The sequence below is a fragment of the Miscanthus floridulus genome, chromosome 8 (assembly GCF_019320115.1).
Source record: "Miscanthus floridulus cultivar M001 chromosome 8, ASM1932011v1, whole genome shotgun sequence".
In the NCBI taxonomy this organism is placed as follows: Eukaryota; Viridiplantae; Streptophyta; class Magnoliopsida; order Poales; family Poaceae; genus Miscanthus; species Miscanthus floridulus.
In genome coordinates, this window is record NC_089587.1 from 12,296,843 (window position 1) to 12,320,290 (window position 23,448).

At 47.8% G+C, this 23,448-nt stretch overlaps 1 protein-coding gene across 1 annotated transcript; it reads left to right on the forward strand.

Annotated features, from left to right (window-relative positions):
- Positions 1 to 5,929: 5,929 nt before the first annotated feature.
- Positions 5,930 to 7,249, forward strand: LOC136468569 (leucine-rich repeat receptor-like kinase protein THICK TASSEL DWARF1). Its single transcript, XM_066467091.1, has 2 exons — positions 5,930 to 6,095; positions 6,198 to 7,249. The coding sequence occupies exons 1-2, from the start codon at positions 5,930 to 5,932 to the stop codon at positions 7,247 to 7,249; spliced, it is 1,218 nt and encodes a 405-aa protein (XP_066323188.1).
- The last annotated feature ends 16,199 nt before the right edge of the window (positions 7,250 to 23,448 follow it).

Genomic DNA, 23,448 nt, shown 5'->3' on the forward strand with positions numbered 1-23,448 from the left:
TTTCACATTCTATTTGGAGTCACATTTTGTCTTGTAGACATATTTATAGCCTACAGTTTTGGCTCCATTAGGAATATCTTCTAAGTCCCAAACATCGTTGGTATTCATTGATTTCATTTCACCTTCCATAGCTTCTTGCTATGAGTGAACGCTTCTCATGGCTTTTTTCAAATGAGGTGGAATCATCCTTCATTTGAATTTCTTCACTAACATAGACTTCATAGTCATAAAAAATAGCTGGTTTTCTAATTCTTTGAGACCTTCCGGGGCCTCAGCTACTGGCACTTCTTTCATATAGGGCTGTTGTTGCTCTTCATTGCTAAGAGTCAATTGATTCTATAGGCTTCCTGTATAACAAGATCCTTGTTTACATTAATCATCTTCTTTGAAGAGCTAACAACATGTGTTGTATAAGTCATACAACATCAACAGGTATTGAGAAATTTGTTGCTCTTGAATCATTGGAGTGGGCGTGCAGTCTCACTTCTCTTTAAGTCTTAGGTCTCTACATACCATGCTCCCCTAGATTATCCCATCTTCTTTAAAGATAGTGTTTCTACAAATTTCGTATTTGGGTTTAATCTGTTAAAACCTCATATGGCGCTTTAAGCACCGCCTTAATATCTTTGAGGCTCGTCTAGTATGAATTCTGGCTGACTACGCTATCTTCCTATCGGAACTATAAAAGGTCTAGGAATTTAGCTATTTCTTTGCTTAGGAATATCGTTATTATGACCGTTGTACTCCTCCGACGGTCACATTCATCTTAATTGATCTTTATCTCACTCTTAATGGAGAGTATTTTTCTTAATTGATCTTTATCTTATCTTTCTTAATTGATTTTTATCTCACTCTTAATGGAGAGTATATTTCTTAATTGATCTTTATCTTATCTTTCTTAATTGATCTTTATCTCACTCTTAATGGAGAGTATCTTTCTTAATTGATCTTTATCTTATCTTTCTTAATTGATCTTTATCTCACTCTTAATTGATCTCACAATTCTCCCCCTCGAAATATGACATAAACTTTACTGCCATAATTTTGAAAGCCATTCAGAACTCATGTGAATGAGAAGACACTTATGACTTACTTCATTAACATAATTATGCAAACAAAATTATTTCTTAATTCGTATGGGAGTACACTTTCCTCATTCCACTTCAAGAACTCAACAAAGTCCTTTATTAGCAGTACTTCTGCAAATCATGCTTGCATATTTTTCTTATTTTTTGGTTCGTTTGCAACTTTCTTTTGTCCTTAAACTCATTTCATGTCAAAATGATACTACAAGGAAGGATTTGAATTGTTATTCAAATAATTCATTTTTTAATTGATGTGCTTAGCTCAGTTGATAGATTCAACCTGTCACGCCTTAATCTTTTCCTTTCCTTTCGATCCACGTCTAATGACTCCATCTTAGTGGCCATATTATACATTCAAAGATGTGCATTCGACCATTACTAGATTACTCCACAACAAGCTACTCAATTATAGTGCTCGCATATGTTTGTAAAGAGTCAGTTAACCGACTCTCCACCTTCTTAAGATGTAGCATTGGTGTGATTTTGGGATTGCTCCTCTTATGGCCCTCAACCCATTGAGTGCTTAATGACCATGACACAACAAAAATGCACGGTCAATACTAGGATAGCATAAGAGCTACCCCAAACTTCTCTCACTGTGTGGGATACACAAAAAGAACATGAGTCATCACAAACTTCTCCCGCTATGCAGGATTTGAATAGCATGAGTACTATGCCAAAACTCCTCCCGCCATGCAGGGTAATTCCCTATAAGGACATAAATACCAGAATTAGCTCTCAGGACACAAGAAGTGTTTGAATATTCAATACATCAAATTCAAAAATAAATCCGAATACTCTGTAACACACATGCTTAATCCAACATTGGTCAAATTAGACATGCATCTTACTTATTGCATCTTTTATCATAATGATGGAGAATATTACTATTTATAGGAACTAAAACTTGGTCATTACGACTAAAAATTCACTTATACCTCAGTTTCTGATTACATCTAATATTCTTCTACATGGATTCCACATCACCGTTGGTCAAAAATGGAATTAATGCATGGAAAAACTCATGAATAAACTTATAATATTGTTATCATCAATGTTGGATAGAAAAATAAAAATATCATAATTAACTTGAAAAATATATAACTAGTCTTCAAAATTAAATTCTCCTATGGGTTCGAATTTAATTAGAAGATAATCAACATCATTGCAGTGGAAACATGAGAATAAAATACATTCTACTAGTTTAGGAGCATTTCTTGATCCTTATCTACTCTCTAAAAAATTGATCACGTTGATGCAAAATTTATCAGAAATTTAAACTTCAAACTTAAACTCATAAATGAAATTATAATATTGTTATCATCAACGTTGGTCAGAAAAATAGCAATATCATAATTTAACTTAAACAAATATGACTACTCCTCTAACTAATTTTTTTCATTGGTTCCAATTTAATTAGAGGATCATAAACATCATCTTTTCAGCGGAAACATGAAAATTATACTTAAAAAAATATTATTCAGAAGCATCTTTACGTACTCAACTACTCTCTAAATAAATTCTCCCATTGATTCAAATTTGTGCAAAGATTGATCATCAAAACTTCCCAAAATTCAGCAAAAATTGCTTCTAGAAAATAATAAAACTAAACCAAAAAAATTCTTCTCTTTCGGCCCATCAGCGAACGAGCGGCTCGCAGCCCATCTAGCGTTCGCGCGCCCACACGCCGGCTCATGGCCCAATGCATGCTGTCGTGCTCCCCCATGCCTAGGCCACAACCTTGGCCTGGGTCAAGAAAGAGCTCTCCCGCCTGGGCCAAAACTAGCCTAGGCAACTCTCAGCCATCCATCAGCATCCGACGGCTGGGCATCGTTCTCACGGGAACAAAACTGCTTTTGGCCTCCCACCCCAAACCCTAAGTCACACTCTCTCCCTTCCCTTCTCTCTCACACACCGCACAGTAGCCACGGTGGCCGTCGACGCCGATGAGGGGATAGCGCCGCCAGAGCTTGTCCCGGTCGGCTCCCCCTCCTCTTTCCTTTCTCTTCCCTTTCCCCTTTTTAGTCTCTAGCGTGCGGCACCCGAAGACGACGGAGCAATGACGGCAGCCACGTGTGGCGGCTAGAGGAAGGTGTAGCACCGCCGCATGTCCCCTCGCCAGTGCGCATGCTCCCCCGAAGGGTGAGCGCGCCGTCGTCGAGCAGTTGTGCGGCGGGGCTCTTAGCTTCCTGAGCTCACGCGCTGGTGGGCGGTGTCTATCTTAGGGTTAGGGTTTCTTCTAAATCAAAATTCGTTTCATCTCCTTCTTTATTCTTCTGCCCCGATCTAGATCTACACACTAGGGTTAGGCTCTGATACCATTGCTAGTTCTTTAGTATCACCTAGGTGTAGATCAGAGGGTGATTACTAGTTAAACAGCAAGAATAACCTCGGATGGACAAACTGAGATAGAGAGGGAGGTAGTAGAAGTTTCTGACTATCGGTGGGTGAAAGGACCAAGGATGCCACCTAGAGGGGGTGAATAGTTGTTTCTAAAATTTAACCCTTTAAAATGCGGAAATGATTAGTGTTAGAGTTTTCAATTACATGGAAACCCCAAATCAGAGAAATAAACCCCTCACGAGTTAGCCAATAATGAATACAAGGTATACAGAATAAGTCTAGAAGATACAACCCTATAACAAACAAGTTAGAGCAACAGGTATACAAATTCAGAGCAGTGATTAAATACCGGACACGTCCGGTATTCACGGGTTTGCCCGGCCAGCTCTCAACTTGCTCTGATTGATCTCTCTTTTCAAACCAAGGTCCAAACCACTATTGGTAACCTACAGATAAGCTCAAACAACACACAAAGATCACAAATACCAAATGTAGAGAGAGATCGAGACACGGTATTTGTTTTACTGAAGTTCAGACTCCGTCGAGTCCTACTCTCCGTTGAGGGGCTACGAGTGACCCAGCGAAGGTCAGCTCTAGAGGGCCACGAAGGCCACTCTAGCTTGAGTCTTTTCTAACTTCTTTTCCTCCTTCCACTAGTTGATTCCTTCCCTTGCGGCGGTGAAATTGAATCGTTACAAACTTCCCGAGGCACACCACAATCTCTTGGGTGCTCTCCGGTGACGCCTAGCTGTCTAGGACCGAAGTGTCTAAGAGTAACAAATGCAAATCACGAGATCGACAAATATGCACAAGTGCTCAAGGGTGGCTTGCTTTCAATTTTGAACCTCACTCAACCCACAAGATGGATTTTGTAGGTTTGAATCAATCACTCATTAAGAGAGGGTTGGAGAGTGTTCTCAAGGCTAAAAAACGTGTGAGAATGTCAGCAGAATCAGCAGCCTCCAAAGGTGGAGGCTAAGGGGTATTTATAGCCCCTTTGAAAAACTAGTCGTTATGTAGCCGTTGGGCAATACCGGACACATCTGGTATCAATACCGGACATGTCTGGTATTTGCTGTACAACCCCAATGGCTACTATGTCAGTGAAGCACAAGGCGTCAAAATTCCCAACGATTGCCGAAACTCCCGACGAACCAACCCGAGAACACCAAGAATTTTACCGTGGCTGGGCAAATACTGGACACGCCCGGTATCTCTAGTATTGCCAGACCAGTAAAAACAAGTTAGCCCTTTTGTCTCTCAAACACTCGAAACTCACATGGGTTAGTATGAGCACTTATGAATGATTATCTATCAACATGATGCACCCCCCTTAATAGTACGACATACCTGTTAACTCAAGATCAAATGAAAACCGAATTTGAGGCGCTTGAGTTGATTTCTCTTGAACCAAAGTGCCATATACTTCAATGATCACCAAGTGAGGGTGTCAATCATGTCGATCTTGATTTTCTCCTTGAGCATAGCCATCTTGAGCATTTCACTTGATTCCTTTCAACAAATGAGAGTTGGATTCAAAGGTATCAAGTCATCACTTTATAAATTCATCTAGGATATGATTCTCCACTTCAATATGACCAACATGATTTGATTGGTGCCATGACTAAATGCAAGTACTTCCTTCTTTGCCTTAGCTAAATTCCTCGGTCGCCAAGCCATCGCTTGTCCTTCACCTTTGCTTAGTACCTCAAAGCCTTTCCTTTCTATCTTCACCAACTCAAACCATCAAGTCACACTTTGTGTTGAATCATTCATTAAATTCATTTGTATACTTGTTTTTTATCTCACAAGCTCAGAAAAGGTGAGACCATTCCATATGCAATCCCTCATGTTTCATCAATTATTTTTCAATGTGCTTGCTTTCATATGAGTCATCGAATCCCACAATGAATAAGCCTTACATGAATTACATTTGCATTGTTGTCTTGCATTTGAACTAGATTGTTTCCAACAATACATCATTTTGTCTTTCATTAAATATATGTGAGATAACCTATTTCCTGTCCACACTTAGTAAATGGGTTAGACCTTTAATCACGTTGTCATTTAATCATCCAAAACCCACTAAAGGGCTAGATGCACTTTCAGTGGGCTTGGAGGAGGAGGAGTTGTCCATGGCAATGGTGGAAGATGAGTGGCGGTGAAGAGGTCACAGTGTAAAGCGGTGGTATCCTGGTGGAGACGAGGGCGATGGACTTTTTGTTGCTGTCAGCGCTGCCTCTCGATCGGACTAGGGTTAGGATGCAGTGGGGAGTTGGCGGATGCAGTCAACCTCGTGTCCTAAGCCCTAGCCGCCACCTTCCTTTTATAACACTGTGCGATGGGAGCCCACCAACCATTGGTTGGTTTGTGCGCCCCTGATCAGGGCGCAAGATCAGGGCCCAGCCCCTGGTCGTTGGACCGGCCTGACTGAGATCAATCCTAACAACAACATCTTCGGTTCCTTTCTGTTTTGACCGGCACCGCCCTACTTCCCCTCCATGGAGGTCGTTGACGTCTATGACAACAACCTCACCGGCCCCCTCCTGTCTTTGGGGAGGTCGCACGCAAGGCTACGCCACCTGCACCTCGGCGGGAACAACTTCCTAGGTGGTATACCCAAGGAGTACGGCGACATGAAGGGGCTCGAGTACCTCTTCCTCAATGGTAACTCCCTATCTGGCCTTGTGCCACCATCGCTCTCGAGGCTCAAGAGACTCAAGGAGATGTATCTCATGTTGAACTTGTTCGATGGTGGTTTCCCATAAGAGTTGGGCGAGCTCAAGGCCCTTGTCACGCTTGACATGGCCCACTGCAATCTCCAAGGACCTATCCCTCTGGAGCTCGGCCACCTCACTCAGATCAAAGTGCTATTCTTATTCTCTAATAACTTGGTCGGCGAAATCCTGGCCGAGCTTGGCAGCCTCAAGAACCTCATGTCCCTAGATCTCTCCTTCAACCAGCTTACCGGCGAGATACCGACAAGCTTTGCCGATCTAATCACACTAAAACTACTCAATCTAATTGGGAACAAACTCCAAGGCGCAATCCCAGAGTTTGTCGGGGAATTGTATCAGTTGGAAATCCTCCATGTATGGCAAAACAACCTTACCAGGGAGCTCCCAGCATACCTAGGCAAGAACGGTAGGCTGCTGGAGTTGGATGTCATGGACAACCAGCTCAGCAGCACCATACCGTCCTACCTCTACGCCGGGAGGCAGCTTTGGTCTCTCATTCTGATGCAGAACAAGCTTTCTGGGCCAATCCCTGAAGACCTCGATAATTGTAAGACCCTTGCCAAAGTTCACCTGAACAACAACTTCCTTTGTGGTTCCATTCCAACAGGCCTTTTTTATCTCCCCATGAATGACATCTTGGACTTGAGCAATAACTTACTCTCAGGGGAGCTCTCGGAGGTGATCCCTAGTCCTGGGCTAAGTTTGTTGTTAGTGGCGTCCAATAATCTGTCCGGTCCTATGCTGCTGGAGATCGGCCATCTCAAGAAGTTGTCCTTGCTCAATGCCAGTGCCAATGCGCTCACTGCCGGCGTTCCACGAGAGCTCAGCCACTGCGAGTCGCTGACAGTGCTAGACCTCAGTCACAACCAACTCACCGGCGAGATACCAAAAGAGATCACAAGCTTGAAGGTTCTAACAATGCTGAACCTGTTGAGGAATAGAATCGCTGGTGAGCTTCTGGTGGAGCTCGGTGAGATGATCAGCCTCTCGAAGCTAGATGTGTCCTACAACGACCTCAGTGGCCGTGTCTATTGGGGTTTAGTCTCACATCGTGTAGCGATGGTAGGGGAGCATAACATATAAGGTGGAAGAACCCTCACCTATCAGGCTAGTCTTTTGGGTTGAGTAAGGCCCAAGGCCTTATATGTTGTAGCTCAGGTGGACCTGGGACCTATGGGAGCCTAGGCTCATGGTAACGAGCTGGGCCGACTATAAGCCACCTCTAAGATCAAGAACTCGGTGGTCACCATCGGTTCCAACAATTGGTATCAGAGCCCATGGTAAAAAAAAGCTAAACCCGATAAAAAAATCTCGAGCGTCACATATGGCGGGGGCACCCGATGTGTGACTAAGGGGGAGATTGTTGGGGTTTACTCCCACATCGTGTAGCGATGGTGGGTGTGCACAACATATAAGGCAAAAGAAGTCCCCACCTATCAAGGCTAGTCTTTTGGGTTGAGTAAGGCCCAAAGGCCTTATATGTTGTAGCTCCGGTGGACCTGGGACCTGTGGGAGCGCAGGCTCATGGTAATGAGCCGGGCCGGCTATAAGCCAGCTCCAAGATCGTGAACTCGGTGGTCACCACCGGTTCCAACAATTGGTATCGTGAGCCCATGGTAAAAAAACTAAACCCAATAAAAAAATTTTGAGCGTCACAAATGGCGGAGGCACCCCGATGTGTGACTAAAGGGGGCGGAGGCACCCCGATGTGTGACTAATGGGGGAGATTGTTGGGGTCTAGTCCCACATCATGTAGCGATGGTAGGAGAGCACAACATATAAGGCGGAAGAAGCACAACATATAAGGTGAAAGAAGTCCCCACCTATCAAGGCTAGTCTTTTGGGTTGAGAAAGGCCCAAAGGCCTTATATATTGTAGCTCCAGTGGACCTGGGACCTATGGGAGCGTAGACTCGTGGTAATGAGCCAGGCAGGCTATAAGCCAGCTCCAAGATTGTGAACTCGGTGGTCACCACCAGTTCCAATAATTGGTATCGTGAGCCCATGGTAAAAAAAACTAAACCCAATAAAAAAACTTGAGCGTCACATATGGCGGAGGCACCTCAATGTGTGACTAAAGGGGGCGGAGGCACCCCGATGTTTGACTAAAGGGGGAGATTGTTGGGGTTTAGTCCCACATCGTGTAGCGATGGTGAGGGAGCACAACATATAAGGCAGAAGAAGCACAACATATAAGGCGAAAGAAGCCCCCACCTATCAAGGCTAGTGTTTTGGGTTGAGTAAGGCCCAAATGCCTTATATGTTGTAGCTCCGGTGGACCTGGGACCTGTGGGAGCGTAGGCTCGTGGTAACGAGCCAGGCTGGCTATAAGCCAGCTCCAAGATCGTGAACTCGGTGGTCACCACCGGTTCTAACAATTGGTATCGTGAGCCCATGGTAAAAAAACTAAACCCAATAAAAAAATCTCGAGCGTCACAGATGGCGGAGGCACCCTGTTGTGTGACTAAAGGGGGCGGAGGCACCCCAAGGTGTGACTAAAGGGGGAGATTGTTGGGGTTTAGTCCCACATCGTGTAGCGATGGTGGGGAGCACAACATATAAGGTGGAAGAAGCACAACATATAAGGCGAAAGAAGTCCCCACCTATCAAGGCTAGTCTTTTGGGTTGAGTACGGCCCAAAGGCCTTATATGTTGTAGCTCTGGTGGACCTGGGACCTGTGGGAGCGTAGGCTCATGGTAATAAGCCAGGCCAGCTGTAAGCTAGCTCCAAGATCGTGAACTCGGTGGTCACCACCGGTTCCAAGAATTGGTATCGTGAGCCCATGGTAAAAAAACTAAACCCAATAAAAAAATCTCGAGCGTCACAGATGGCGGAGGCACCCCGATGTGTGACTAATGGGGGAGATTGTTGGGGTTTAGTCCCGCATCGTGTAGCCATGGTGGGAGAGCACAACATAAAAGGCGGAAGAAGCACAACATATAAGGCGAAAGAAGTCCCCACCTATCAAGGCTAGTCTTTTGGGTTGAGTAAGGCCCAAAGGCCTTATATGTTGTAGCTCCGGTGGACCTAGGACCTATGGGATCATAGGCTCGTGGTAACGAGCCGGGCCAGCTATAAGCCAGCTCCAAGGTCGTGAACTCGGTGGTCACCACCGGTTCCAACAATTGGTATCGTGAGCCCATGGTAAAAAAAACTAAACCCAATAAAAAATCTCGAGCGTCACAGATGGCGGAGGCACCCCGATGTGTGACTAAAGGGGGTGGAGGCACCCCAATGTGTGACTAATGATGGAGATTGTTGGGGTTTAGTCCCACATCATGTAGCGATGGTGGGGGAGCACAACATATAAGGCAGAAGAAGCACAACATATAAGGCGAAAGAAGTCCCCACCTATCAAGGCTAGTCTTTTGGGTTGAGTAAGGCCCAAAGGCCTTATATGTTGTAGCTTCGGTGGACCTGGGACCTATGGGAGCGCAGGCTTGTGGTAATGAGCCAGGCCGACTATAACCAGCTCCAAGATCATGAACTCGGTGGTCACCACCGGTTCCAACAATTGGTATCGTGAGCCCATGGTAAAAAAAACTAAACCCAATAAAAAAATCTCGAGCATCATAGATGGCGGAGGCACCCCGAGGTGTGATTAAAGGGGGCGGAGGCACCACAATGTGTGACTAAAGGGGGAGATTGTTGGGGTTTAGTCCCACATCGTGTAGCGATGGTGGGGGAGCACAACATATAAGGTGGAAGAAGCACAACATATAAGGCGAAAGAACTTCCCACCTATCAAGGCTAGTCTTTTGGGTTGAGTAAAGCCCAAAGGCCTTATATGTTGTAGCTCTGGTGGACTTAGGACCTATGGGAGCGCAGGCTCGTGGTAACGAGCTGGGCCAGCTGTAAGCCAGCTCCAAGATCGTGAACTCAGTGGTCACCATCGGTTCCAACAATTGGTATCGTGAGCCCATGGTAAAAAAACTAAACCCAATAAAAAATCTCGAGCGTCACAGATGGCAGAGGCACCCCAATGTGTGACTAAAGGGGGCGGAGGCACCCCAATGTGTGACTAATGGGGGAGATTGTTGGGGTTTAGTCCCACATCATGTAGCGATGGTGGGGGAGCACAACAAATAAGGCATAAGAAGCACAACATATAAGGCGACAGAAGTCCCCACCTATCAAGGCTAGTCTTTTGAGTTGAGTAAGGCCCAAAGGCCTTATATGTTGTAGCTTCGGTGGACCTGGGACCTATGGGAGCGCAGGCTCGTGGTAACGAGCCAGGCCGGCTGTAACCAGCTCCAAGATCGTGAACTCGGTGGTCACCACCGGTTCCAATAATTAGTATCGTGAGCCCAAGGTAAAAAAAACTAAACCCAATAAAAAAATCTCGAGCGTCACAGATGGCGGAGGCACCCCGATGTGTGACTAAAGGGGGCGGAGGCACCCCGATGTGTGACTAATGGGGGAGATTGTTGGGGTCTAGTCCCACATCATGTAGCGATGGTGGGAGAGCACAACATATAAGGCGGAAGAAGCACAACATATAAGGTGAAAGAAGTCCCCACCTATCAAGGCTAGTCTTTTGGGTTGAGAAAGGCCCAAATGCCTTATATGTTGTAGCTCTAGTGGACCTGGGACCTATGGGAGCGCAGACTCGTGGTAATGAGCCAGGCCGGCTATAAGCCAGCTCCAAGATTGTGAACTCGGTGGTCACCACCAGTTCCAATAATTGGTATCATGAGCCCATGGTAAAAAAAACTAAACCCAATAAAAAAATATCGAGCGTCACATATGGCGGAGGCACCCCGATGTGTGACTAAAGGGGGCGGAGGCACCCTGATGTTTGATTAAAGGGGGAGATTGTTGGGGTTTAGTCCCACATCGTGTAGCGATGGTGGGGGAGCACAACATATAAGGCGGAAGAAGCACAACATATAAGGCGAAAGAAGCCCCCACCTATCAAGGCTAGTCTTTTGGGTTGAGTAAAGCCCAATGGCCTTATATGTTTTAGCTCCGGTGGACGTAGGACCTGTGGGAGCGTAGGCTCATGGTAATGAGCCAAGCCGGCTGTATGCCAGCTCCAAGATCGTGAACTCAGTGGTCACCACCGATTCCGACAATTGGTATCGTGAGCCCATGGTAAAAAAAACTAAACCCAATAAAAAAATCTCGAGCGTCATAGATGGCGGAGGCACCTCGATGTGTGACTAAAGGGGGCGGAGGCACCACAATGTGTGACTAAAGGGGGAGAGTGTTGGGGTTTAGTCCCACATCGTGTAGCGATTGTGGGGGAGCACAACATATAAGGCGGAAGAAGCACAACATATAAGGCGAAAGAAGTCCCCACCTATCAAGGCTAGTCTTTTGGGTTGAGTAAGGCCCAAAGGTCTTATATGTTGTAGCTCCGGTGGACTTGGGACCTATGGGAGCGTAGGCTCGTGGTAACGAGCTAGGCCGGCTGTATGCCAGCTCCAAGATTATGAACTCGGTGGCCACCACCGGTTCCAACAATTGTTATCGTGAGCCCATGGTAAAAAAACTAAACCCAATAAAAAATCTCGAGCGTCACAGATGGTGGAGGCACCCCGATGTGTGACTAAAGGGGGTGGAGACACCCCGATGTGTGACTAATGGGGGAGATTGTTGGGGTTTAGTCCCACATCGTGTAGCGATGGTGGGGGAGCACAACATATAAGGCAGAAGAAGCACAACATATAATGCGAAAGAAGTCCCCACCTATCAAGGCTAGTCTTTTGGGTTGAGTAAGGCCCAAAGGCCTTATATGTTGTAGCTTTGGTGGACCTAGGACCTATGGGAGAGTAGGCTTGTGGTAACGAGCCAGGCCGGCTGTAACCAGCTCCAAGATCATGAACTCGGTGGTCACCACCGGTTCCAACAATTGGTATCGTGAGCCCATGGTAAAAAAAACTAAACCCAATAAAAAAATCTCGAGCGTCACAAATGGCGGAGGCACCCTGATGTGTGACTAAAGGGGGTGGAGGCACCCCGATGTGTGACTAAAGGGGGAGATTGTTGGGGTTTAGGCCCACATCGTGTAGCGATGGTGGGGGAGCACAATATATAAGGCGGAAGAAGCACAACATATAAGGCGAAAGAAGTCCCCACCTATCAAGGCTAGTCTTTTGGGTTGAGTAAGGCCCAAAGGCCTTATATGTTATAGCTCCGGTGGACCTAGGACCTATGGGAGCGTAGGCTCATGGTAACAAGCCAGGCCTGCGGTAAGCCAGCTCCAAGATCGTGAACTCGGTGGTCACCACCAATTCCAACAATTGGTATCGTGAGCCCATGGTAAAAAAAACTAAACCTAATAAAAAAATCTCGAGCGTCACAGATGGCGGAGGCACCCCGATGTGTGACTAAAGGGTGTGGAGGCACCCCAATGTGTGACTAAAGGGGGAGATTGTTGGGGTTTAGTCCCACATCGTGTAGCGATGGTGGGGGAGCACAACATATAAGGCCAAAGAAGAACAACATATAAGGTGAAAGAAGTCCCCACCTATCAAGGCTAGTCTTTTGGGTTGAGTAAGGCCCAAAGGCCTTATATGTTGTAGCTCTGGTGGACCTGGGACCTATGGGAGCGTAGGCACATGGTAACAAGCCAGGCTAGCTATAAGCCAGCTCCAAGATCGTGAACTCGGTGGTCACCACCAGTTCCAATAATTGGTATCGTAAGCCCATGGTAAAAAAACTAAACCCAATAAAAAAATCTTGAGCGTCACAAATGGCGGAGGCACCATAATGTGTGACTAAAGGGGGAGATTGTTGGGGTTTAGTCCCACATTGTGTAGCGATGGTGGGGGAGCACAACATATAAGGCAGAAGAAGCACAACATATAAGGCGAAAGAAGTCCCCACCTATCAAGGCTAGTCTTTTGGGTTGAGTAAGGCCCAAAGGCCTTATATGTTGTAGCTCTGGTGGACTTGGGACCTATGGGAGCGCAGGCTCGTGGTAACGAGCCGGGCCGGCTGTATGCCAGCTCGAAGATCGTGAACTCGGTGGTCACCACCGGTTCCAACAATTGGTATCGTGAGCCCATGGTAAAAAAAACTAAACCCAATAAAAAATCTTGAGCGTCACAGATGGTGGAGGCACCCCGATGTGTGACTAAAGGGGGTGGAGGCACCCCAATGTGTGACTAATGGGGGAGATTGTTGGGGTTAAGTCCCACATCATGTAGCGATGGTGGGGGAGCACAACATATAAGGCAGAAGAAGCACAACATATAAGGCGAAAGAAGTCCCCACCTATCAAGGCTAGTCTTTTGGGTTGAGTAAGGCCCAAAGGCCTTATATGTTGTAGCTTCGGTGGACCTGGGACCTATGGGAGCGCATGCTTGTGGTAATGAGCCAAGCCGGCTGTAACCAGCTCCAAGATCGTGAACTCAGTGGTCACTACCGGTTCCAACAATTGGTATCGTGAGCCCATGGTAAAAAAAACTAAATCCAATAAAAAAATCTCAAGCGTCACAAATGGCGGAGGCACCCTGATGTGTGACTAAAGGGGGTGGAGGCACCCCGATGTATGACTAAAGGGGGAGATTGTTGGGGTTTAGTCCCACATCGTGTAGCGATGGTGGGGGAGCACAACATATAAGGCGGAAGAAGCACAACATATAAGGAGAAAGAAGTCCCCACCTATCAAGGCTAGTCTTTTGGGTTGAGTAAGGCCCAAAGGCCTTATATGTTGTAGCTCCGGTGGACCTGGGACCTATGGGAGCATAGGCTCGTGGTAACGAGCCGAGCCGGCTGTAAGCCAGCTCCAAGATCGTGAACTCGGTGGTCACCACCAATTCCAACAATTGGTATCGTGAGCCCATGGTAAAAAAAACTAAACCTAATAAAAAAATCTCGAGCATCACAGATGGCGGAGGCACCCCGATGTGTGACTAAAGGGGGCGGAGGCACCACAATGTGTGACTAAAGGGGGAGAGTGTTGGGGTTTAGTCCCACATCGTGTAGCGATTGTGGGGGAGCACAACATATAAGGCGGAAGAAGCACAACATATAAGGCGAAAGAAGTCCCCACCTATCAAGGCTAGTCTTTTGGGTTGAGTAAGGTCCAAAGGTCTTATATGTTGTAGCTCCGGTGGACTTGGGACCTATGGGAGCGTAGGCTCGTGGTAACAAGCTAGGCCGGCTGTATGCCAGCTCCAAGATCGTGAACTCGGTGGCCACCACCGGTTCCAACAATTGGTATCGTGAGCCCATGGTAAAAAAACTAAACCCAATAAAAAATCTTGAGCGTCACAGATGGTGGAGGCACCCCGATGTGTGACTAAAGGGGGTGGAGGCACCCCGATGTGTGACTAATGGGGGAGATTGTTGGGGTTTAGTCCCACATCATGTAGCGATGGTGGGGGAGCACAACATATAAGGCAGAAGAAGCACAACATATAAGGCGAAAGAAGTCCCCACCTATCAAGGCTAGTCTTTTGGGTTGAGTAAGGCCCAAAGGCCTTATATGTTGTAGCTTTGGTGGACCTAGGACCTATGGGAGAGCAGGCTTGTGGTAACGAGCCAGGCCGGCTGTAACCAGCTCCAAGATCATGAACTCGGTGGTCACCACCGGTTCCAACAATTGGTATCGTGAGCCCATGGTAAAAAAAACTAAACCCAATAAAAAAATCTCGAGCGTCACAAATGGCGGAGGCACCCTGATGTGTGACTAAAGGGGGCGGAGGCACCCCGATGTGTGACTAAAGGGGGAGATTGTTGGGGTTTAGGCCCACATCGTGTAGCGATGGTGGGGGAGCACAATATATAAGGCGGAAGAAGCACAACATATAAGGCGAAAGAAGTCCCCACCTATCAAGGCTAGTCTTTTGGGTTGAGTAAGGCCCAAAGGCCTTATATGTTATAGCTCCGGTGGACCTAGGACCTATGGGAGCGTAGGCTCATGGTAACAAGCCAGGCCTGCGGTAAGCCAGCTCCAAGATCGTGAACTCGGTGGTCACCACTGGTTCCAACAATTGGTTTCGTGAGCCCATGGTAAAAAAACTAAACCCAATAAAAAAATCTCGAGCGTCACAGATGGCGGAGGCACCCCGATGTGTGACTAAAGGGGGCGGAGGCACCCCAATGTGTGACTAATGGGGGAGATTGTTGGGGTTTAGTCCCACATCATGTAGCGATGGTGGGGGAGCACAACAAATAAGGCATAAGAAGCACAACATATAAGGCGACAGAAGTCCCCACCTATCAAGGCTAGTCTTTTGAGTTGAGTAAGGCCCAAAGGCCTTATATGTTGTAGCTTCGGTGGACCTGGGACCTATGGGAGCGCAGGCTCATGGTAACGAGCCAGGCCGGCTGTAACCAGCTCCAAGATCGTGAACTCGGTGGTCACCACCGGTTCCAATAATTAGTATCGTGAGCCCAAGTTAAAAAAAACTAAACCCAATAAAAAAATCTCGAGCGTCACAGATGGCGGAGGCACCCCAATGTGTGACTAAAGGGGGCGGAGGCACCCCGAAGTGTGACTAATGGGGGAGATTGTTGGGGTCTAGTCCCACATCATGTAGCGATGGTGGGAGAGCACAACATATAAGGCGGAAGAAGCACAACATATAAGGTGAAAGAAGTCCCCACCTATCAAGGCTAGTCTTTTGGGTTGAGAAAGGCCCAAATGCCTTATATGTTGTAGCTCTAGTGGACCTGGGACCTATGGGAGCGCAGACTCGTGGTAATGAGCCAGGCCGGCTATAAGCCAGCTCCAAGATTGTGAACTCGGTGGTCACCACCAGTTCCAATAATTGGTATCATGAGCCCATGGTAAAAAAAACTAAACCCAATAAAAAAATCTCGAGCATCACATATGGCGGAGGCACCCCGATGTGTGACTAAAGGGGGCGGAGGCACCCTGATGTTTGACTAAAGGGGGAGATTGTTGGGGTTTAGTCCCACATCATGTAGCGATGGTGGGGGAGCACAACATATAAGGCGGAAGAAGCACAACATATAAGGCGAAAGAAGCCCCCACCTATCAAGGCTAGTCTTTTGGGTTGAGTAAAGCCCAATGGCCTTATATGTTTTAGCTCCGGTGGACGTAGGACCTGTGGGAGCGTAGGCTCATGGTAATGAGCCAAGCCGGCTGTATGCCAGCTCCAAGATCGTGAACTCAGTGGTCACCACCGATTCCGACAATTGGTATCGTGAGCCCATGGTAAAAAAAACTAAACCCAATAAAAAAATCTCGAGCGTCATAGATGGCGGAGGCACCTCGATGTGTGACTAAAGGGGGCGGAGGCACCACAATGTGTGACTAAAGGGGGAGAGTGTTGGGGTTTAGTCCCACATCGTGTAGCGATTGTGGAGTAGCACAACATATAAGGCGGAAGAAGCACAACATATAAGGCGAAAGAAGTCCCCACCTATCAAGGCTAGTCTTTTGGGTTGAGTCAGGCCCAAAGGTCTTATATGTTGTAGCTCCGGTGGACTTGGGACCTATGGGAGCGTAGGCTCGTGGTAACGAGCTAGGCCGGCTGTATGCCAGCTCCAAGATCGTGAACTCGGTGGCCACCACCGGTTCCAACAATTGGTATCGTGAGCCCATGGTAAAAAAACTAAACCCAATAAAAAATCTCGAGCGTCACAGATGGTGGAGGCACCCCGATGTGTGACTAAAGGGGGTGGAGGCACCCTGATGTGTGACTAATGGGGGAGATTGTTGGGGTTTAGTCCCACATCGTGTAGCGATGGTGGGGGAGCACAACATATAAGGCAGAAGAAGCACAACATATAAGGCGAAAGAAGTCCCCACCTATCAAGGCTAGTCTTTTGGGTTGAGTAAGGCCCAAAGGCCTTATATGTTGTAGCTTCGGTGGACCTAGGACCTATGGGAGAGTAGGCTTGTGGTAATGAGCCAGGCCGGCTGTAACCAGCTCCAAGATCATGAACTCGGTGGTCACCACCGGTTCCAACAATTGGTATCGTGAGCCCATGGTAAAAAAAACTAAACCCAATGAAAAAGTCTCGAGCGTCACAAATGGCGGAGGCACCCTGATGTGTGACTAAAGGGGGCGGAGGCACCCCGATGTGTGACTAAAGGGGGAGATTGTTGGGGTTTAGGCCCACATCGTGTAGCGATGGTGGGGGAGCACAATATATAAGGCGGAAGAAGCACAACATATAAGGCGAAAGAAGTCCCCACCTATCAAGGCTAGTCTTTTGGGTTGAGTAAGGCCCAAAGGCCTTATATGTTGTAGCTTTGGTGGACCTAGGAGCTATGGGAGAGCAGGCTTGTGGTAACGAGCCAGGCCGGCTGTAACCAGCTCCAAGATCATGAACTCGGTGGTCACCACCGGTTCCAACAATTGGTATCGTGAGCCCATGGTAAAAAAAACTAAACCCAATAAAAAAATCTCGAGCGTCACAAATGGCGGAGGCACCCTGATGTGTGACTAAAGGGGGCGGAGGCACCCCAATGTGTGACTAAAGGGGGAGATTGTTGGGGTTTAGGCCCACATCGTGTAGCGATGGTGGGGGAGCACAATATATAAGGCAGAAGAAGCACAACATATAAGGCGAAAGAAGTCCCCACCAATCAAGGCTAGTCTTTTGGGTTGAGTAAGGCCCAAAGGCCTTATATGTTATAGCTCCGGTGGACCTAGGACCTATCGGAGCGTAGGCTCATGGTAACAAGCCAGGCCTGCAGTAAGCCAGCTCCAAGATCGTGAACTCGGTGGTCACCACTGGTTCCAACAATTGGTTTCGTGAGCCCATGGTAAAAAAACTAAACCCAATAAAAAAATCTCGAGCGTCACAGATGGCGGAGGCACCCCGATGTGTGACTAAAGGGGGCGGAGGCACCCCAATGTGTGACTAATGGGGGAGATTGTTGGGGTTTAGTCCCACATCATGTAGCGATGGTGGGGGAGCACAACAAATAAGGCATAAGAAGCACAACATATAAGGCGACAGAAGTCCCCACCTATCAAGGCTAGTCTTTTGAGTTGAGTAAGGCCCAAAGGCCATATATGTTGTAGCTTCGGTGGACCTGGGACCTTTGGGAGCGCAGGCTCATGGTAACGAGCCAGGCCGGCTGTAACCAGCTCCAAGATCGTGAACTCGGTGGTCACCACCGGTTCCAATAATTAGTATCGTGAGCCCAAGTTAAAAAAAACTAAACCCAATAAAAAAATCTCGAGCGTCACAGATGGCGGAGGCACCCCGATGTGTGACTAAAGGGGGCGGAGGCACCCCGATGTGTGACTAATGGGGGAGATTGTTGGGGTCTAGTCCCACATCATGTAGCGATGGTGGGAGAGCACAACATATAAGGCAGAAGAAGCACAACATATAAGGTGAAAGAAGTCCCCACCTATCAAGGCTAGTCTTTTGGGTTGAGAAAGGCCCAAATGCCTTATATGTTGTAGCTCTAGTGGACCTGGGACCTATGGGAGCGTAGACTCGTGGTAATGAGCTAGGCCGGCTATAAGCCAGCTCCAAGATTGTGAACTCGGTGGTCACCACCAGTTCCAATAATTGGTATCATGAGCCCATGGTAAAAAAAACTAAACCCAATAAAAAAATCTCGAGCATCACATATGGTGGAGGCACCCCGATGTGTGACTAAAGGGGGCGGAGGCACCCTGATGTTTGACTAAAGGGGGAGATTGTTGGGGTTTAGTCCCACATCGTGTAGCGATGGTGGGGGAGCACAACATATAAGGCGGAAGAAGCACAACATATAAGGCGAAAGAAGCCCCCACCTATCAAGGCTAGTCTTTTGGGTTGAGTAAAGCCCAATGGCCTTATATGTTTTAGCTCCGGTGGACGTAGGACCTGTGGGAGCGTAGGCTCATGGTAATGAGCCAAGCCGGCTGTATGCCAGCTCCAAGATCGTGAACTCAGTGGTCACCACCGATTCCGACAATTGGTATCGTGAGCCCATGGTAAAAAAAACTAAACCCAATAAAAAAATCTCGAGCGTCATAGATGGCGGAGGCACCTCGATGTGTGACTAAAGGGGGCGGAGGCACCACAATGTGTGACTAAAGGGGGAGAGTGTTGGGGTTTAGTCCCACATCGTGTAGCGATTGTGGGGTAGCACAACATATAAGGCGGAAGAAGCACAACATATAAGGCGAAAGAAGTCCCCACCTATCAAGGCTAGTCTTTTGGGTTGAGTCAGGCCCAAAGGTCTTATATGTTGTAGCTCCGGTGGACTTGGGACCTATGGGAGCGTAGGCTCGTGGTAACGAGCTAGGCCGGCTGTATGCCAGCTCCAAGATTGTGAACTCGGTGGCCACCACCGGTTCCAACAATTGGTATCGTGAGCCCATGGTAAAAAAACTAAACCCAATAAAAAATCTCGAGCGTCACAGATGGTGGAGGCACCCCGATGTGTGACTAAAGGGGGTGGAGGCACCCCGATGTGTGACTAATGGGGGAGATTGTTGGGGTTTAGTCCCACATCGTGTAGCGATGGTGGGGGAGCACAACATATAAGGCAGAAGAAGCACAACATATAAGGCGAAAGAAGTCCCCACCTATCAAGGCTAGTCTTTTGGGTTGAGTAAGGCCCAAAGGCCTTATATGTTGTAGCTTCGGTGGACCTAGGACCTATGGGAGAGCAGGCTTGTGGTAACGAGCCAGGCCGGCTGTAACCAGCTCCAAGATCATGAACTCGGTGGTCACCACCGGTTCCAACAATTGGTATCATGAGCCCATGGTAAAAAAAACTAAACCCAATGAAAAAGTCTCGAGCGTCACAAATGGCGGAGGCACCCTGATGTGTGACTAAAGGGGGCGGAGGCACCCCGATGTGTGACTAAAGGGGGAGATTGTTGGGGTTTAGGCCCACATCGTGTAGCGATGGTGGGGGAGCACAATATATAAGGCGGAAGAAGCACAACATATAAGGCGAAAGAAGTCCCCACCTATCAAGGCTAGTCTTTTGGGTTGAGTAAGGCCCAAAGGCCTTATATGTTATAGCTCCGGTGGACCTAGGACCTATGGGAGCGTAGGCTCATGGTAACAAGCCAGGCCTACGGTAAGCCAGCTCCAAGATCATGAACTCGGTGGTCACCACTGGTTCCAACAATTGGTTTCGTGAGCCCATGGTAAAAAAACTAAACCCAATAAAAAAATCTCGAGCGTCACAGATGGCGGAGGCACCCCGATGTGTGACTAAAGGGGGCGGAGGCACCCCGATGTGTGACTAATGGGGGAGATTGTTGGGGTTTAGTCCAACATCATGTAGCGATGGTGGGAGAGCACAACATATAAGGCGGAAGAAGCACAACATATAAGGCGGAAGAAGTCCCCACCTATCAAGGCTAGTCTTTTGGGTTGAGAAAGGCCCAAAGGCCTTATATGTTGTAGCTCCGGTGGACCTAGGACCTATGGGAGCGTAGACTAGTGGTAATGAGCTAGGCCGGCTATAAGTCAGCTCCAAGATCGTGAACTCGGTGGTCACCACCAGTTCCAATAATTGGTATCGTAAGCCCATGGTAAAAAAACTAAACCCAATAAAAAAATCTCGAGCGTCACAAATGGCGGAGGCACCATAATGTGTGACTAAAGGGGGAGATTGTTGGGGTTTAGTCCCACATCGTGTAGCGATGGTGGGGGAGCACAACATATAAGGCAGAAGAAGCACAACATATAAGGCGAAAGAAGTCCCCACCTATCAAGGCTAGTATTTTGGGTTGAGTAAGGCCCAAAGGCCTTATATGTTGTAGCTCCGGTGGACTTGGGACCTATGGGAGCGCAGGCTCGTGGTAACGAGCCAGGCTAGCTGTATGCTAGCTCGAAGATCGTGAACTCGGTGGTCACCACCGGTTCCAACAATTGGTATCGTGAGCCCATGGTAAAAAAACTAAACCCAATAAAAAATCTTGAGCGTCACAGATGGTGGAGGCACCCCGATGTGTGACTAAAGGGGGTGGAGGCACCCCAATGTGTGACTAATGGGGGAGATTGTTGGGGTTAAGTCCCACATCATGTAGCGATGGTGGGGGAGCACAACATATAAGGCAGAAGAAGCACAACATATAAGGCGAAAGAAGTCCCCACCTATCAAGGCTAGTCTTTTGGGTTGAGTAAGGCCCAAAGGCCTTATATGTTGTAGCTTCGGTGGACCTGGGACCTATGGGAGCGCATGCTTGTGGTAATGAGCCAGGCCGGCTATAACCAGCTCCAAGATCGTGAACTCAGTGGTCACTACCGGTTCCAACAATTGGTATCGTGAGCCCATGGTAAAAAAAACTAAATCCAATAAAAAAATCTCAAGCGTCACAAATGGCGGAGGCACCCTGATGTGTGACTAAAGGGGGTGGAGGCACCCCGATGTATGACTAAAGGGGGAGATTGTTGGGGTTTAGTCCCACATCATGTAGCGATGGTGGGGGAGCACAACATATAAGGCGGAAGAAGCACAACATATAAGGAGAAAGAAGTCCCCACCTATCAAGGCTAGTCTTTTGGGTTGAGTAAGGCCCAAAGGCCTTATATGTTGTAGCTCCGGTGGACCTGGGACCTGTGGGAGCGTAGGCTCGTGGTAACGAGCCGAGCCGGCTGTAAGCCAGCTCCAAGATCGTGAACTCGGTGGTCACCACCAATTCCAACAATTGGTATCGTGAGCCCATGGTAAAAAAAACTAAACCTAATAAAAAAATCTCGAGCGTCACAGATGGCGGAGGCACCCCGATGTGTGACTAAAGGGTGCGGAGGCACCCCAATGTGTGACTAAAGGGGGAGATTGTTGGGGTTTAGTCCCACATCGTGTAGCGATGGTGGGGGAGCACAACATATAAGGCCAAAGAAGAACAACATATAAGGTGAAAGAAGTCCCCACCTATCAAGGCTAGTCTTTTGGGTTGAGTAAGGCCCAAAGGCCTTATATGTTGTAGCTCTGGTGGACCTGGGACCTATGGGAGCGCAGGCACATGGTAACAAGCTAGGCTAGCTATAAGCCAGCTCCAAGATCTTGAACTCGGTGGTCACCACTGGTTCCAACAATTGGTATCGTGAGCCCATGGTAAAAAAAACTAAACCCAATAAAAAAATCTCGAGCGTCACAGATGGCGGAGGCACCTCGATGTGTGACTAAAGGGGGCGGAGGCACCCCGATGTGTGACTAATGGGGGAGATTGTTGGGGTTTAGTCCCACATCATATAGCGATGGTGGGAGAGCACAACATATAAGGTGGAAGAAGCACAACATATAAGGCGAAAGAAGTCCCCACCTATCATGGCTAGTCTTTTGGGTTGAGAAAGGCCCAAAGGCCTTATATGTTGTAGCTCCAGTGGACCTAGGACCTATGGGAACGTAGACTCGTGGTAATGAGCCGGGCCGGCTATAAGCTAGCTCCAAGATCTTGAACTCGGTGGTCACCACCAGTTCCAATAATTGGTATCATGAGCCCATGGTAAAAAAAACTAAACCCAATAAAAAAAATCTCAAGCGTCACAAATGGCGGAGGCACCCCAATGTGTGACAAAAGGGGGTGGAGGCACCCCGATGTGTGACTAAAGGGGGAGATTGTTGGGGTTTAGTCCCACATCATGTAGCGATGGTGGGGGAGCACAACATATAAGGCGGAAGAACCACACCATATAAGGCGAAAGAAGTCCCCACCTATCAAGGCTAGTCTTTTGGGTTGAGTAAGGCCCAAAGGCCTTATATGTTGTAGCTCCGGTGGACCTGGGACCTGTGGGAGTGTAGGCTCGTGGTAACAAGCCGGGTTGGCTATAAGCCAGCTCCAAGATCGTCAAATCGGTGGTCACCACCGATTCCAACAATTGGTATCGTGAGCCCATGGTAAAAAAAACTAAACCCAATAAAAAAATCGCAAGCGTCACAGATGGCGGAGGCACCCCAATGTGTGACTAAAGGGGGAGATTGTTGGGGCTTAGTCCCACATCGTGTAGCGATGGTTGGGGAGCACAACATATAAGGCGGAAGAAGCACAACATATAAGGCGAAAGAAGGCCCCACCTATCAAGGCTAGTCTTTTGGGTTGAGTAAGGCCCAAAGGCCTTATATGTTGTAGCTCCGGTTTACTTGGGACCCGTGGGAGCGTAGGCTCATTGTAACGAGTCAGGCCGGCTGTATGCTAGCTCCAAGATCGTGAACTCGGTGGTCACCACCGGTTCCAACAATTGGTATCATGAGCCCATGGTAAAAAAAACTAAACCCAATAAAAAATCTCGAGCGTCACAAATGGTGGAGGCACCCTGATGTGTGACTAAAAGGGATGGAGGCAGTCCAATGTGTGACTAAAGGGGGAGATTGTTGGGGTTTAGTCCCACATTGTGTAGCGTTGGTGGGGGAGCACAACATATATGGCGGAAGAAGCGCAACA

Bases quoted from the DNA above. Each gene is read 5' to 3' on its own strand.
- LOC136468569 (XM_066467091.1), top strand. From the start codon at position 5,930: ATGGAGGTCGTTGACGTCTATGACAACAACCTCACCGGCCCCCTCCTG. The intron at 6,096-6,197 runs GTAACTCCCTAT...GTTTCCCATAAG, and splicing joins CGAGTACCTCTTCCTCAATG to AGTTGGGCGAGCTCAAGGCC.